This window comes from Vigna radiata, chromosome 5 (assembly GCF_000741045.1).
Source record: "Vigna radiata var. radiata cultivar VC1973A chromosome 5, Vradiata_ver6, whole genome shotgun sequence".
Classification (NCBI taxonomy): domain Eukaryota; kingdom Viridiplantae; phylum Streptophyta; class Magnoliopsida; order Fabales; family Fabaceae; genus Vigna; species Vigna radiata.
In genome coordinates, this window is record NC_028355.1 from 23197966 (window position 1) to 23215407 (window position 17442).

Sequence of the window (17442 nt, forward strand, 5' to 3'; positions counted from 1 at the left end):
ATAAAATTTGTTTCGATTGTCAATTAAATTATATAGGCAAGATATAAACATACTTCTCATAAATAATATGACCAGGCATAAAATTATTAGTTTGAATTTTTTTCATGCACGTTATTAAATATTATTGCTTACAAGTTACATTAAAGGGAAAAAAAATATGCTATCAGCTTTCAAACTCTAAATTTTAATTAAACGCATACAATATAACATTACGACTCTTAATTAAAACTTGACCAAAGACTAATCCCTTATATCTTTTCCAATATTTGTCTAATTAGATGCATTAATTATATACTTCATCCATGAATTTCACAAGATATTATTTTAGCCCATTTAGACGATGCGTCGTTGCTTGCTTGTTCAAAAAAGGGTATTCATAAACTTGCACGCTTCAAGGCGTAAGTTAATCTTGTAATTTATATAATCTTTGACGCCACGCATCCCACTGAACAGACAGAATTTAACGAAATACTCGAATAAATAATTAACAGCACTTCAGCTACGTGACTAAAAACCAATACAGCCACTGTTAATTTATATCTGTGGCAAAAAAGCAAGCATTTGCATCCTTTTTTACCCATCACTGTGCAACTCACTTGAACTATGCATAATTGTGAAATACAAGTAAAAAAGAAATTGCAAAAAGTACACCACATTGGTCATATGATTAGCTTTGAGGTCATACTCATATTATAATATATGTATATATATATATATATATATATATATATATATATATATATATATATATATATATATATATATATATATTGCTTCTAAGGGAACCATGAATATGCATGTAGTTTGGCTAAAAGTAGAGAGTTAGCTTTCTCTGTAAGAGAGTTGAAACCTTACCTAGAATTCTAGCAAGTTAGTTCTTTAGTCATATCAACGGGAAACAGAGTGTGTGTCTGGAAAGGGGAATCATGGAGAAATTATATGGCCTGAGTCATCTCTTCATGACAGTGTTTCTTCACAATTTTGCCATATTCATGGTGGTGCCAGCCATCACTGATGTAACAATGGCTGCTCTATGTCCTGGACAAGATGAATGCTCGCTTGCCATCTACCTCACTGGTTTTCAACAAGCGGTCAGTTTCTACATCCATTACAATTTTTCTTCACTCATTCTGCATTCAATCTTATGTTTGTTATGTTTAATTAAGTTCCTTAATCTGTGATTAGTTACTGGAATTTGAGTCGAGTCAGTTCTTAATTAAATAGTTGAAGTTTTTTGTTTTCATCTAAACTAATCTTGCTCGGTAATACGTTTTCTTTAGTGAGCAACACGAAACATGGCTAAACGTACAAGAATTGCTGCAAAACCAGATGAAACTCACTTTCTTTCATAACAAATTTAGCAAAAGTGTATATATTTTCATAGGCATATTTCCATGTATTAAAGTTTCATCCTTTTGGTGGTAAAATATTATATGAATTAACTTTTTATATTGTTGGAAGTACCACATATAGAGATAAGGTCAATTTATGATATAAATGAGATAAAAATCTTATTTTATAAGTCGATTTTGTAAGGTTGAGTTAAGTTTGAAATTCACTTCTAACATAATATCATAACCATAATTAAGAGTCTATCTTAAGTATATTTCTTTTTTTTTTTTACATTTTTATTCCACTCATTGTTCAATCATTATTTATTCTACAAGTCAATTTTATAGAGTTATTATATTTTATAGATTTAAATAAATTAACCTCACATTACATAAAAAAAAAAGAACTTGAATTAATTACGTCCTTTCATTTCCGATTAAATTATGATAAATTAGACATATAATGGTGATAAATTATTGCTAACGAGATTATTTTTTATATATACCAGGGTAAAGATGAACATATTAAGTGCGTTAAATGGCGTGTTTTATAACATACTTTTCTGTTTCTTATATTTTTTTCTTTGCATATAATAATGTAAAAATTTAATGCATGATGACTTTTTTATCATAACGTAAAAGCATTACCTTTTCGTAATAAAACTAAGATTTAGCAATTATTTCTTTACAAAATTCATTTTTAAGTCCATTACTACAAACTAACAAACATAGGTGGGTGAAAAAATAAATAAAATTGAATTTATAATTTAAAATAATTAAAATTGCAAGGACTTTCTCTGATTAATTTGAGACGAAGAAGATTTTAAAAGATTATTGTCCTCATCGAATTTAATTTGTTGATGAATGAATGATACTTCATTTATTGGTGTACTATAAATGACGAGTGGCGTACTCAAAATTCAAAAGCAATTAATTAGTAGTAAAGTTAAATTGTCACGGGGGTAACGTCTATGGGTAAGTCTGTCTCCAACTGAGAAAGAAATTTCCTTGTGATTTCTTTAGCCTCGTAGGTTTCCTTCTTTCTAACATGTTACGAAAATTTAACACTCACTAGGTTGGTTCACTTTTTCCTCTACTTGTCGTGGTTTTCCTTACGTTTTCTTTTGTCTCGTCGAATGTCGATCAGTTTTTTATTTTTTATTTTTTTTATCAATAGTACCTTTTTTGTCCATCTTAGAAAATTTGTCACTTTATAAGGCCCAATAAAAAAAGGTAACGAGTTATCTTCAGGACAAATCAATCACTTGGTCCAGTCCACATTACAAAATGAAATATAGTGTCTATTATTAATCACAAGAACATTTTTTAATTAATTGAATCTTTGATCATACATATTTCATTGATCGAGTCTTGGAATTTTTTGTCGTCCTCCATAAAAAGATTTTTTTGTGCCTTCAACCCATTACAAATTAATCATAGATTTTTAAAAATGACTTAGAAAGAGTAATTTATAGATAACAAGTCGTTGGTGTGAGATAATGAGTTTTACTTTTTTAAGGAATCTACCTAATTCAAACATGACAAAAAATTAGAGAGAAGATTCGCTAAAGATGCAACCACCAAATAAATACAAACACCAATACAATGACTACCATTTTCCTTTTTTCAATGTTATAATAATACACATAAAACTATTATTTTTTGTTGTGAATAATTTAATAATGAGTCTAAATTTCAAATTAGATACAAAATAACAAAATTAAATATTATATAAAAAAACACATAAATTTATTATTTTAAGATTTTAAATTAAAAATAGTGTGTGTATATATAAGATTTTCTTAAATGAAACGGCTGAATAAAAAAACCCATCTCCTTTGTATGGTCATGGTTAAAAAGAAGGAAAAATTTCTTTTAACAACACTTTTTTAACAATTTTTTGACAATGCATACGTGACAGTTTATGATTGGTCCATTTTAAATATTTTTTAAACATAAATTCAAATAGACCAATAAAATGATGGTATATATTCTGTTATAAAAAAATTGTCAAAAAAATGTTATCAAAATATCATCATCCGAAAAAAAAAAATTGTTATTTTGTGCAGATGATTGGAGTGGGTACGCTCGTGATGATGCCACTGTTAGGTAATCTCTCCGATAAGTATGGGAGGAAGGCCATTCTCACAGTTCCTATGATCCTCACGATCATTCCCACAGGTAATTTTTGTGTTCAATGGCTCTTCAAAGAAATCAAATTTTAAGTAATTTTAATATAAAACTTTAATTTTTTTGAGTAATGTAATATTACATGATTAAGCGATAAGGGAAGCCTTTTTTATTTTATTTTTACATAATATACAGAGAGATAAAAAAAATCATGCATATAATTAATTAAAATGAAATCATTTTACTTTTGAAGTTGCATAAACACACATGGCAATAATCAAATAATAAAGTTTAAAACATACCTGATTCTTTTCAGATATAATCTTAAATTCAAATTTTGTGTTAGGTGTTAATAAATAGTAAATGATCTTTGTTTTGACAGGCATATTAGCTTACAACAGGACCAAAAAATTCTTCTATGTGTACTATGTGTTCAAAATACTCATTTCGATGGTATGCGAAGGAAGCGTCCCTTGCCTCGCTCTAGCTTATGTGGTAAGTCTTCAATATTTTCTTTAACTGTAAGTAAAAGTTATTATTCAGTTAATCATAATGACATAAGTTGTCTTAATTAGCAATCGGTTCTCATAAATATAATACGATATATTATACGTTCCGTTATAATAATTAACATTAATGAGGTATTTATGGTCAATTCAAGAACATGTATCAAATATGATATTCATACTTCACAACAAGAATCTTTAAAAAATATAATGTACTTATAATGTGATATTCAAGACCTTGTCAAGATCGAGCAATGTACTTATAATGTGATCTGTAAATGGAAGATGAATTTTTTCATCTTATAAGTAGCAGTAGAGGCGACAAGACACGATGATTTTTCTCCTTGATCAAGTTCTTTATCCTCAGTGAATGTTAATTTTCTCCAACGTCATATAATGTTCGGTCTTTGGAAGATTATCGTGAGTTTGTTGTCAAGCTTAAACAATCGGTTGAGGAATTCTTTCTTCTTTCTTCTGTATGTGTTCTGTTTTTTTTTTCTTATCCAACAACTCTGTTGACGTTAATTTACGAACACAGTTTTATGTCTTTCCTTTTCTACATATACATATGAGACATTCACCGATATTACTACATCTCTATCTTTTTCAGGCAGATAACATTCCAGAAAGTGGAAGAAGCACTGCATTTGGCATTATTTCAGGGATAGGATCTGCCGCGTTCGTGTGTGCCACTTTATCAGCTCGATTCTTATCCACTGCCCAAACTTTTCAGGTATTAGAGATAAAATCAATTTAAGAATATATGAAAATGCAAGTTTCAATATCCTAATCTCAATTATTCTTTCATAATTGCAATGCTAACCCATTTTCCCATGAATAAGGTTTCTACTCTTATTGCTGTGATTGGAGCAGTGTACATGCAATTTTTTCTTCGAGATTCAGTCATTGATGACAGACACCTTTACACCCCAATCATTTCACAACAAAAGCCCACAGTTTCTAAGGTCGATGCAAAATTGGAAAGTAACAAGCATCTTCTTAAAGCATTGCGTTCTTTCAAGGACCTAACCTCCTTCCTCGGTAGCAGGTGCAACAATTTTCCTTATTCTCCTCGCATCAAAGAAACATGTTTTTTGTGTGTCAATAGTTATACACTTTTGGTTTGATTTTTCAGCTTCACTATTACACAAGCAGCAATTGTTGCATTCTTTAGTAACCTTGCTGATGTTGGCCTTCATGGATCAATGCTGGTATATATTTTCTTTAATCTCTATCCTGTCCAAGTTCCATTTTTATAACATGCACACACGTTATTGATTTGTTTTATTTGTAAGTTTAGGTGTTAGGAAATCATTCAGTGTTCAAGAACGTTGTATTTATATATCTTTACTTGATATCTCTCTCTTTACTTGATATCTCTGTCAATTGCATTATCTTTGACGAGTTGATATTAAAATTATTTTTTATGTCTATAACTAGAGCTAGTTAATCAAGTTGTAGTAGTCCTTGGTAACACTTTTTTTCTTTTGCGTGCAGTATTTCTTAAAGGCTCAATTTCATTTTGATAAGAATCAATTTGCTGACTTGATGGTCATTTCTGGAATTTCAGGGACTGTGTCACAGGTATTTTTACATGGTTATATTTTAATTATCAACTGATACGCCTCTTCTTCTTTCATAAATCTTCAATTTCTATGTTTATATGTTAAGAATCTAAGTATTAAACATTGATTGTAATAGCTTCTTGTTATGCCGATTTTGGCTCCTATTCTGGGTGAGGCAAGGCTACTTTCAATAGGGCTATTCTTTCATTGTGTACACGTAAGTATTTTTTTTAATACAATCTTAAAAAACATTTTCTCTTTTTACGAAGTTCTAAACTTTTTAAATGGGATGCAGATGTTCCTTTACAGCATAGCATGGTCCTCCTTGGTATGTCTTTTTTCAATATTTTCTAATTACATGTTTCTTCCTGTCAGTTACTTTTCCATATTTACGAGGTTAAACTTGAGATAGAGTGGTTGATTATTCACACAATGTCTCTATTATCCTTTTGTTGTTCATGTTTCTTCTTTTTTTCTGTTATGTTGTATAATTTATTCTGGTGTGAGTGTTGACAGGTTCCTTACGCTTCTGCCATGTTCTCAATTCTATTTGTTTTCTCACAACCTTGTGTAAGTTTACTTCCTCATTTAATGTTTCTATATTCTTTAAAAGCATTTTTTTTTTCATTCTCATCCTTCAAATTAAATATCGTGATTTCATTTTACATTTGCAGATACGAAGTATTGTGTCTAAACAAGTTGGTCCCCATGAGCAGGTACGGAGTTAATAATACTGATTAACGTTAAACAAGCTGATTAGGATTTACTTTCTTATAAATAAATAAATCCTAATTTCAATTGTAGAAGTTTCTGTTTTTTGACAAACTGTTTTGGAGTGGTAAAAAAACAATATAATAAACCAGAACATATATCATTTCTTTTATTAGATTTAAAATATGTTAACAAAATAATAAATCAATGAAAAAATGATACATATTAAATATCTTTTTCCTATCTTAAAAGAAACAAAACAACTCTGTTTAGCATGATCGAAAGCTTTTAGTTTAGTTTTTTTTTTTTATAACATTTGGTAGATAACTTAAATTTTTTTTAACTTTGCTCTTCTTTTTAGGGAAAGGCTCAAGGTTGCATCTCTGGCATATGTTCAGTTGCACATATAGTTTCTCCCTTAGTTTTCTCTCCATTAACAGGTGAGAGCATGCAAATATGATTAGATTTAGATAATCACCCAATTTATTAACAAGTGCCTTTTTCAATTGACAGCTCTCTTCCTTTCTGAAAAGGCACCTTTCGATTTTCCCGGATTTAGTATAATGTGCATTGGCTTTGCTTCGGTAAGAACTTAACTAATGTTCTAATTTTCGTTGGTTATACTGCCTCCATTTTTTTTAATTATTTTAATATCAAGTTAGATGAGATAACATCATTAATATTAATAACAACATATATACATAGTTTGATTTTAAGCATGAGATTTCGTGTGTCTCGTAGGTTGAAGAAGAAAGGTAAATTGTCTTTTAAGTTAAACTTTTAACTTATGTCAGATTATGAGGTATGCGAAACAAACCTTTCAATTAAGAGTTAATAGAATTTTTAATAATGTCATATAATTTGAGAGTGAAGATTAAGAATAATTTACCTGATTTTAATATTTTAAAATATTTTTCAAAGACAAAACTAAAAAAATTATTATATAGTTTTAAAACAAATAATATCTCAAGTATAGATATTTATCCTAATGAACGGATTAAGGTCAAAAAATAATAGATCTAATTATGGTATTAAGTTGAAGCAGGTAATTCATTCACATAACATATATTCAACATGATAGTACATAACTTTTTTGTGGTATTAGAATTTGTAATCTTCATACCAAGACCAAAATGAGAACTTAGATATTACTATTAATATTAATGGGTGAAATGAATTATAAACCTCAAAGTTTTATAATTATATATTGTATGTGACACAATTCCTTAGGATATGATTAGAGAAACGTCTCCACAAGAACTTTTACAAGAAACAAAAATATCTTAATTATACAAAAGCCAATTTGTAGAAACTCTCTAATATTGATTTTCTAGATTTTTTATATTTAATATGTATATATGTTAGTTTTAATTTATAATTAAATCAAACTATTTTTCTATTATAAAAGTTCTTAAGAAGAAGTTTTCTAACTATATCCTTGATTCATTTATGCTTGATTATCTTATTTATAATTTTATACCAGACAACTAAATGCCATTTTTTAATTTCGAATGTAAAAAGTTGTTCTATGAATTATTATATTTGAAGTATATTCATGCCTGATATTATTTTATTTTCATTGAATTTTATATTTATGTATTTACGTGCTGTGTGGTTGAATTTTGTTTTACAGATGGTATCTTTCGTTCAAAGTATGATGCTCCGAGTGGTTCCTCCCATTTTGAATTAGGCAAATAGAAATCAGAAGCAGCCTTTTTTATTTTAACGATATCCAACGTTTGTGGTCTACACGAGTTTTGTCTTTAGTGACGCTTTTGGGGAAACAATATGTTATATAAGCTGTTTCCTAGAATGGACATTTCATAGTTTCATACTATTCGACACTGTGTCAACTCTGTAGTTTCATACGAAGGTCAAGTTTATACTTTTACTGTCATTGTTATTTTGTTGGCTTAATTATTAATTTTTTATTTTGCTTAATTTCAAATAGAAGTTTTAATCAGATTTTCTCATTTTTTACACGATCAAGTTTTTCAAATTTAAAATATGTTAATATATCAAAGAACTTATTGAAAATTCAATTAATTTTTTAATATTTTAAAATACGACAATTTTATATGTTGAAGTTAACGTTGCCAATTTAGTGAATTATTATTGTAAGTCAGTTTATAAATTATATTATAGATAGATGAAAAATAATTATATTATTATTATTATTTTTTCAAAATGAAATATTATATTTTATTAATCCTATTTTGTTATCACGTTGCAACTTGGAAGTAATGATAAGATAGGTAGGTATACAGTTGTATTGTTGAATTTTATTATCTCATAAGTAAGCGCGTTTTCAATAAATGCTGGTTTTTTTAATAATTTTACTTTTAGCCCCAAAAACTATCCATCTTTAGTTTTTTATTTCAATATTTCTTTATTTAAAATATTGGTTTCGAATTACAACATATTATCATTAAATAACAATGTATAATCATATAAGCAGTCACGTCTTTTATTAATGAAACGGGATAATCATGTAACGTTTTTTAGAATTTATATTTTTTGTCTTTTATTCTTTCTTTCTAAAATAATGATATATAATTTTTCAATAATTTTTTTACTGACCTTAATCTTTTTTGTAAGAAATAAATTTTGATCTCCGAATAATTTTTAGATTTGTCTTATTTTTGGGATCATTATGTTTAATCTCTCTATCAAATATAAATATGTAAAATAGATGTTAAAAAAAAAGAAATAAAAAGAACTGCATAATTTGTAGAAGAATAGGTGTATGGGTAGCAAGACATTTGACAGCAATTTATAATTAAGGACGGATATGGGTCCGTTAAGGAAGAAAATGGATTGAGGTGACAGAGCAGGCCCAAAGGAGTAAAAAAGGGCCCACAAAGTATTTATTGGGCTCACACGAGAGGATTTTGTACCCATTACCATTGCAGATCTCCTAATCCTGCCATTTACACGTGTTGATGTGTCCAAAATTAGACGCCAACGGCAAAGAACAGCAGAGAACGCATGGCCAATCCCGTTACCCTCTCTTTCCCGCTAACGCCACCATATTAAGTAAGTTATAATATTTATTTCACATAACATTGAACTTCGCCGCCGAAGAAATAAACCGACGACGGAGTGATAATGCTGTAACCTTCCGTAACGCCGTATCGTGGTAGCGAGCGTTCGAAGGTTCCACCTTGCATTATTCTACGACGCTCCCTATCACTCTCCCTCGCAAAACCTCCTTCAATCTAATCTCACCCGCCGGTGACCCCTCCGCCATCACAATGCCTCAAAAACACAACACCGTGGTCTACCTCCATGGGACCCTCGATCTGGTAATCGTCGAGGCTCGCTGCCTTCCCAACATGGATTTGCTCTCCGAGCGTGTCCGAAGGTTCTTCTCCGCCCTCAACACTTGCAGCTCCTCCATATCCGGAAAAAGGAAGCTCCACCGCCCCCGCCCCCGCCACCACAAGATCATCACCAGCGATCCTTACGTCACCGTGTGCCTCGCCGGCGCCACCGTCGCGCGCACCCGCGTGATCTCTAATTCGCAGAGCCCTTCTTGGGACGAGCACTTCAAGATCCCGCTCGCGCACCCGGCCGCGCAGGTCGACTTCTTCGTCAAGGACAACGACATGTTCGGCGCCGACCTCATCGGAGTCGTCACCGTCTCCGCCGAGAGGATCCTCTCCGGCGAACCCATCAGCGACTGGTTCCCGATCATCGGCTCGTTCGGGAAGCAGCCGAAGCCTGACTGCGCGCTGCGCCTAGCGATGAAATTCACGAGGTGCGAGAACACTCGCCTGTTCCGGTCCGTCAAGGAACCGGATCCGGATCGGTTCGTGGTTCGGGACTCGTATTTCCCGGTCCGTCACGGAGGGGCGGTGACGCTGTATCAGGACGCCCACGTGCCAGAGGCAATGTTGCCGGAGGTTGAGTTAGAGGAGGGTGTGATGTTTGAGCATGGGAAGTGCTGGGAAGATATATGCCACGCTATTTTGGAAGCGCACCATTTGGTTTACGTTGTGGGTTGGTCCATCTACCACAAGGTTAGGCTCGTGAGAGAGCCTACCAAACCCTTACCGAGCGGTGGTAGTTTGAATTTGGGGGAGTTGCTCAAGTACAAGTCCCAAGAAGGTTTGCGAGTTTTACTTTTGGTTTGGGATGATAAGACTTCGCACAGCAAGTTTTTCATTAACACGGTACGTACATTTTATGTTTCAGCACTTGTTTTGTGGTGAAAATGGAATGTTCGATGGCAATGTTCAATCCTGTTTCTGTTTCTCTTTTTTTTTTTTTTTTTATTTAAATGGGAATTTTACTGTACAGACTGATGAATGATAGCTTTGCAGTTTTAATTTAATCTTCTTGTATTTATTTGCTATTTTATACAATTGTGTTGATACTCACTCTTCCTTCAATCTTTTGGCATGTTTGTGAAATGGAATCTTTAAATACATACCATTAGATCATATTTAAATTGTTAAGATTAAAAAAATACATGATTTTTGTCAATTAAACTGACATGTGACAACTCATCACCAACTTAATAAATTAAGCATCTATCCATTATGGTACTGTTCATTTTGTTTTTCATTTCTGGCAGGAATTATTCTCACGATATAACTGCGTAGTGCATTTTTGGATTAAAATTGACAAATTTTATTTTGGAGTAGTTTTATTTTGTAAACTGAATTTCCAAAAGAAACTCAAATCTTAATTCTATGAGAACTTCGTTTCAGATAAAATATAGGTGTGCAGACACACTAAGGATAACCAATTATGATAAGAAACAGAGTTTATTTCCCTAACAGAATCCAGACATAGCTGTAAATATAGTTTTTATGCATTTTTTTAGCTTACAAAGTTTGAGGAGTAACATGTTGATGTGATTTTTGTTCCTTTATTGGAACATGCTTGTACATAACTATTAGGAATGGTTTGATGATCTTCCTTCCGTTGTCGATATTGGATTTTGGTATTCAAATTGGACCTTACAGTTGTACTGCTCTTCAATTTTGATTTAAATACCCAGTGTAAATTACGTATTCAAATCAAATGTTGTATAGCCACATGACTGTGTGTTCATCATCTAAGTTCTAACTAATATGCACTTCGATTTTGTACTTCCCAGTTGCTTGAACATCTAAACCAATTTAGACATATATGCTTTGTTTCGCATTCTGCCTAGTTGAATATGGTGTCTGTTGATTTTTTATTTTTTTTGCAACCTTACAAGTTAGTAAATTTGATTGCAGACTGGAGTAATGCAAACGCATGATGAAGAAACTCGAAAGTTTTTCAAACATTCTTCAGTTAGATGTTTGCTGTCACCAAGATATGCCAGCAGTAAGCTTAGCATTTTCAGGCAGCAGGCATGCTTTATGCTATGGTTTAGTAGCTTTCCCAGATTTTGTCATTTTTCTGTTAGAAAGTTATAGATACTTGATCACTTTCGCTTTCCATGTTTTCAGAATACCTCTCTAGTTTTAATATATGCATAGGAGGGATGGATCCTAACATAAAATTTTACATGATAAAATAATATATGTCTGGATAGACATTAAACAGGGTAGGCCATATCAAAATCTATAAATGTTTATGAAGAGAGAAATACACAAAACATTTACTTGACAAGATCATGCAAAGTGTAACATGAAGTTAATTTCCATTAACAGCATAAATTCCTGCGTTAAACTTTGCATTGATGTGTTACTGAATTAGTTGGAACCCTTCCCTTTTGTATTGCCCAAATTGCATGCCTGGCATATGAAAACTTTAAATTTAACAGTTAACCCAGAAAAAAAATAAAAATTTGTTAATTTAGTAATCAAAAGTTGAGATTTTTTAAATCTCAACAGAGTTGCTTTTCTTTCTAAAAATACTTTATTTTTGTTTTCGAAAAATTGATAAAATGTTGACTATATTACTTGGCGCCAAACTTCAGGTTGTTGGAACGCTCTTTACGCATCATCAGAAATGTGTGATTGTGGATACTCAAGCACATGGCAATAATAGGAAGATAACTGCATTTATAGGTGGTCTAGATCTTTGTGATGGCCGGTATGATACACCTGAGCACAGACTTTTCCGCGATAAGGACACTGTTTTTCAGGACGATTATCATAATCCCAGTTTTTGCGTAAGTTCATGATCTCTGAGGATACCTTGCTTTGCGTATAAGTTGTTGCATTCTAAAACATGCATCGATTACACACACATATAAAAGCGTTTTTTTTAGGATGATATATGTCCAGTTCCTGTTTTCTTCTATAATAGGCAAAAGTAGAGTTGTTTTATTCAGTGAGGTTAATTAATAAGAGTATAGATATTCATAAGCTAATAGTGACTTCTTAGTTTGATGTATAGATTTTCACAAGGACATTGTTTTAACATATTATAATTGTTTAACATGTTAAAAATAGGGACAAAAAGCTTTCAGGCCTTCTACTCATTCGGCAGATTTAGAATGTTATAAATACTGTTGTTATTGGCACTTCGCATGTAGTTGCTTCATAAATATAAACTGTCATTTGATGTTTTCTTTGATACCGATATTGAGAACGTAAGTGTACGGTTATCAACTGAAATTTGTCCTGTCTTCCACTTTTCTTAATAGGCGGGAACCAAAGGTCCAAGGCAACCATGGCATGATTTACATTGCAAAATTGAAGGCCCTGCTGCATATGATATACTCACTAATTTTGAGCAGCGTTGGAGAAAGGCCACGAGATGGTCCGAGTTGGGTCGAAAGCTCAAAAGAGTGTCTCACTGGAACGATGATTCTTTGATCAAGTTAGAACGCATCTCTTGGATTCTTAGTCCTTCTGAATCAATTCTAACTGATGATCCTGAACTCTGGGTTTCGAAGGAAGACGATCCTAAAAATTGGCATGTTCAGGTCACTAGTTCACTGTCTTCTGTCTTCTGTTCCCGTTTTTTTTTTCAACAAAGAATTTGTTTAGCTGTACTTGGTTTATGTTTTTCACAGGTTTTCCGATCCATAGATTCTGGCTCTTTGAAAGGATTTCCTAAGGATGTATTTGAAGCTGAGTCCCAGGTAAGTTATCCAAACATTGAGTTTCTCAATATTTATAATAATGTCTTAGAACTTTTTGGATTCCGCTGTCTCGTTAATTTCTTTTTATTGCCATTCATTGCAGAACCTTGTGTGTGCGAAAAATCTGGTTATAGACAAGAGTATTCAAACAGCGTATATACATGCTATCAGATCTGCTCAACATTTTATTTATATCGAGAATCAATATTTTGTCGGATCATCCTTTGCTTGGCCAGCTTACAAAGATGCAGGTTTTGGCAGAATATTGATGCTTACTAATGTAACTTGTTGCATCTGCTTATTGCTCATAATTTCTATATAAGCACCTATGACTAGTATTTAGCATGTAGCATGATTTTGCTGCTTTTAAGCACAGAACGCTACAAAATTCCTTCAACAAAAGGGAGAAATAGAAACTTAATTCTGATTCCAACATTATGTCATTATAATGGGTTTTATATTTATAACAGAATGATACAAACCAAGGTATCCTAGAATAATGTTGTTACACACAAAACATAAACAATAACGGATTCCTAATAATTTCCTTTTTGAATATCATTAATAAAATGCAAAATATGCTATTAATATTCCTTTGGGCCTAACAGTAAGAATGAGTTTGGATCATATCACCATACCGTTGCTTTTAGGTCCCATGATGTAAATCGAACATCTTCTTAACACACTTAATGAATGAAAAACTGGGTCTAAGTAAATTATAAGGTATTTACCACGATTATGTGTCCTGAATACCTGCATCATGTGAAAGATCATTGTTTTTCCCTCAAAAAAAGCCCACCTGGTGGGACCGGACATGGTTATTGACATCGTTCTTTTCATTATATTTTTTTGTAACACTTTCTATTTATAAAAAATTCCATTTTTTTCATTGATCAGGCGCTGATAACCTAATTCCGATGGAGTTGGCACTGAAGATAGTTAGTAAGATACGATCCAAGGAGAGATTTACAGTGTATATAGTCATCCCAATGTGGCCCGAAGGTAACCCTACTTCTGCTTCTGTGCAAGAGATACTCTTTTGGCAGGTTAGTTAAAAAATTACGCTGCTAGCTTATCATGCAAAAGTATACAATAGGAAAAAAATTGTTCGTTGATCAATTGCAAGTGTTATATTTATTAATTATAAAAAGGAATTCACATTTTCAGGCACAAACTATGCAAATGATGTATAATGTCATAGCTCGGGAATTAATAGTTATGGAACTTGACCATCATCCACAAGATTATCTCAACTTTTATTGTCTTGGAAACCGAGAGCCGTTGAAAAATTATATTTTAAGTCCAAGTAGTTCGTCTCCAGATAATGGCGATACGGTAATCGTTCAAATATTTTTCTGAGTTTGGTACCTTATTAAAGGAATGAATCAATAAAACTAGCAATTGACAGATTAACTTACTTCAGCTTATTTATTAACATTATTTCTAAAACACTTCGTTTAACGTTGATTCCATTTTTAAAGACTTCATTTTATTTATAATATCAAGTTACAATTAGAGAAATTTTAGAAAACAAGTAGTTCGGGGTTATTATTCTTGTTTTTGTATTTAATCACATTAACATCTTTATGTAATCAGATTTCAGCCTCACAAAAGTTCCGAAGGTTCATGATTTATGTACATGCCAAGGGAATGATTGTGGATGACGAATATGTAATTCTTGGGTCTGCCAATATCAATCAACGATCCATGGCTGGATCAAGAGACACTGAGATAGCAATGGGTGCGTATCAACCCCGTCATACTTGGGGTAAGAAAAAGGGGCATCCACATGGTCAGGTCAGTATATCATTAAATATATGCTGTCAATTATTATTTTACATATTTTTCTTTTTGGTGTGTGTTTGTGAGTGTATGGACTGTAAATTGAGTACGTTAGTTATTTACTTCTTTCGGGCTTATTCAACATTCTGCACCCCTTTTATGAATAAAAACAGATAATTACTAGCACAGGACTCCTTTGACTATTGATTTGATCAAACCACTAGTTTAGCTAGGGAGAGTCACTCCCCATCAACCTTTTTGTTTTTATTTTCTTGAAAATTTGACTGCGAGACCATATAGCATGTCACATATAATTCGCCGGGAAGGGTAGCAGAATAGCGAAACGCTAGTGAGACGCAAATGTGAGACTCATGGCATGTTAAACAATTTAAATAGGTAAAGTTTATGTTTTACAATGCAACTGTGGAACTCTAGGTAAACCGGTTATATATAGGTGCTACCAATTTTAGTTAATTTTTTGTATCATGTCATCTGTACATTTTACTTAAATTAACTTCTAGCGCTACCAACTTTAGCTATTTTTTTACCATGTCACGAGTCCCATACTAGTTACACTGGTTAGTAGCAACAACTATATTCTGATTTGACTAACAACATCTACATGTCACGATGTGTGGGTTTACAACCAAATTTTCAAAAACAAAAATTAGGTTGCTATTACGACAACTTCAATAGAAACAATTCTCGTAAGTTACTTTTCTTGTTATAAAAGTAAAATAGATTTTACTATATCATATTACTATTATTAAGCAACTCATATCTAATTTTGTTTATTAATAATATTTTAAAGAATTTAAGTAACTTACTATATTATGCATTTTTTATTGTCTTTCTTTTGTCTTATTGCTGTTCTGTCTTCCTTAACCCAAAATGTTATTATCTTATTAGTAAGAAACAAAAAGCAACTTCAATTTTTGTCAAACAACCGCCAATATTAGTTCATATTCTTTCACTGAAGAAGTTACTTACTTTAACTGCTTCAAACCACTAGTACTTTATTCAAACACATGAATAACAATCTCGTATTTGAGATACTCTAAGGCAATATATTGTTTCAAAATCCATATTCGTACTTTATTTGTAAAATTGGCTCACGGGTTGAATCAGGGTTGTCTTTCTTGCCTTTTCGAGGGCAGAAAAAAGTCCCCAGTTGTTTCATTGGAGAGAACTTAGTTATGGTATTTGCAGGTATATGGGTATAGGATGTCTTTATGGGCAGAACACATAGGGAGCATACAAGCTTGCTTTAAGAATCCTGAAAGTCTTGAATGCGTGAGAAGTGTGAACAGTATTGCTGAAGAAAACTGGAGGAGGTACACATCTGACGATTATAGTCCATTGCAAGGGCACCTGATAAAATATCCTGTGATTATAAATGCCTCTGGGAAGATAAAGTCCATACCTGGATTTGAGTCTTTCCCAGATGTTGGAGGCAAGGTGCTTGGCTCCAGATCCAACCTTCCTGATGCTCTAACCACATAGGCATAGCATACACTCTTAATTTCTACGTCAAAAAACCTCACATCCGAGGGCTCAATTGGTATAGAAAAAGTTAAAACATTTTTAGTATGCTACAGGCTGCGTATAGTAATTATTAGTGGACTGTATGTCACGGCCACATTGTACATGTGTATCAATTCTTTTCTGCCTAATGGTCGAATGTCCAATAAACCATTCATTCATTCACTGCCACTTGTACATTTGCATCCCTAATTCTTAATCAGACAACACTTGTTAATCACTCTGCTGATGCAAATTTAACATTTCAGTATGAAAAATATATATATATCGCTAATTTATATTACAGATAGATGTTTTTCTATACCATAGATTAATATGTATAATTAAAAAGAGTGAAATTCATTATCGTAAATTTTTAATCTCCTATAATTGGACATTCTTAATATTTTCCTTCTTTCCTTATTTTTAATTAACTGTTCTCTTATTTTCTCTTTCAACTATTTAAAAGTATCATCATTTTATCGTTATCTATTTTATATCCATCTCTAAACTTAATTTTGCCAGTACTTCTAAACAGTGTGTGAATAGATACAATATAAAAAAAATAATTATACCACGTGTCCTAATAAAAAATACATTCTTGAAATTGTAACTTTTAATTACTGTAGATGCATTGTCCTTTCTGTTCTTAAAATTAGTCAGATTTTCTACTTCTCTGCTAGGCATTTAATTCGGAAATTGAAGAATTTATTCAATTTGGTTTCTATATGTTATGTAATTGCAATATTATTTTATGCAACGCATCGTAGTCTTTTTATATTCTTCCAGAGAAAAAAAATGTGTACGACGATCTGGTAATGAATTATGAATCCCAGCTCCAACAATTTAAAGATCAACAAATA

At 31.9% G+C, this 17442-nt stretch overlaps 2 protein-coding genes across 2 annotated transcripts; both read left to right on the forward strand.

Moving 5' to 3' along the window:
- The first annotated feature begins 784 nt into the window (after positions 1–784).
- On the forward strand, positions 785–8140 carry LOC106761181 (hippocampus abundant transcript-like protein 1). The gene is made up of 14 exons (XM_014644706.2): positions 785–1091; positions 3401–3512; positions 3844–3956; positions 4578–4700; positions 4810–5015; positions 5103–5178; positions 5465–5551; positions 5669–5749; positions 5828–5860; positions 6049–6102; positions 6207–6248; positions 6605–6683; positions 6757–6827; positions 7877–8140. Exons 1-14 carry the CDS (start codon positions 927–929, stop codon positions 7931–7933), a joined length of 1299 nt encoding a protein of 432 aa, XP_014500192.1. The 5' UTR covers positions 785–926; the 3' UTR covers positions 7934–8140.
- Positions 8141–8959: 819 nt separating this feature from the next.
- On the forward strand, positions 8960–16765 carry LOC106762543 (phospholipase D delta). The gene is made up of 10 exons (XM_014646513.2): positions 8960–10418; positions 11475–11591; positions 12164–12358; positions 12836–13117; positions 13208–13276; positions 13380–13527; positions 14174–14322; positions 14444–14611; positions 14873–15073; positions 16268–16765. The coding sequence occupies exons 1-10, from the start codon at positions 9498–9500 to the stop codon at positions 16559–16561; spliced, it is 2544 nt and encodes an 847-aa protein (XP_014501999.1). The 5' UTR covers positions 8960–9497; the 3' UTR covers positions 16562–16765.
- The last annotated feature ends 677 nt before the right edge of the window (positions 16766–17442 follow it).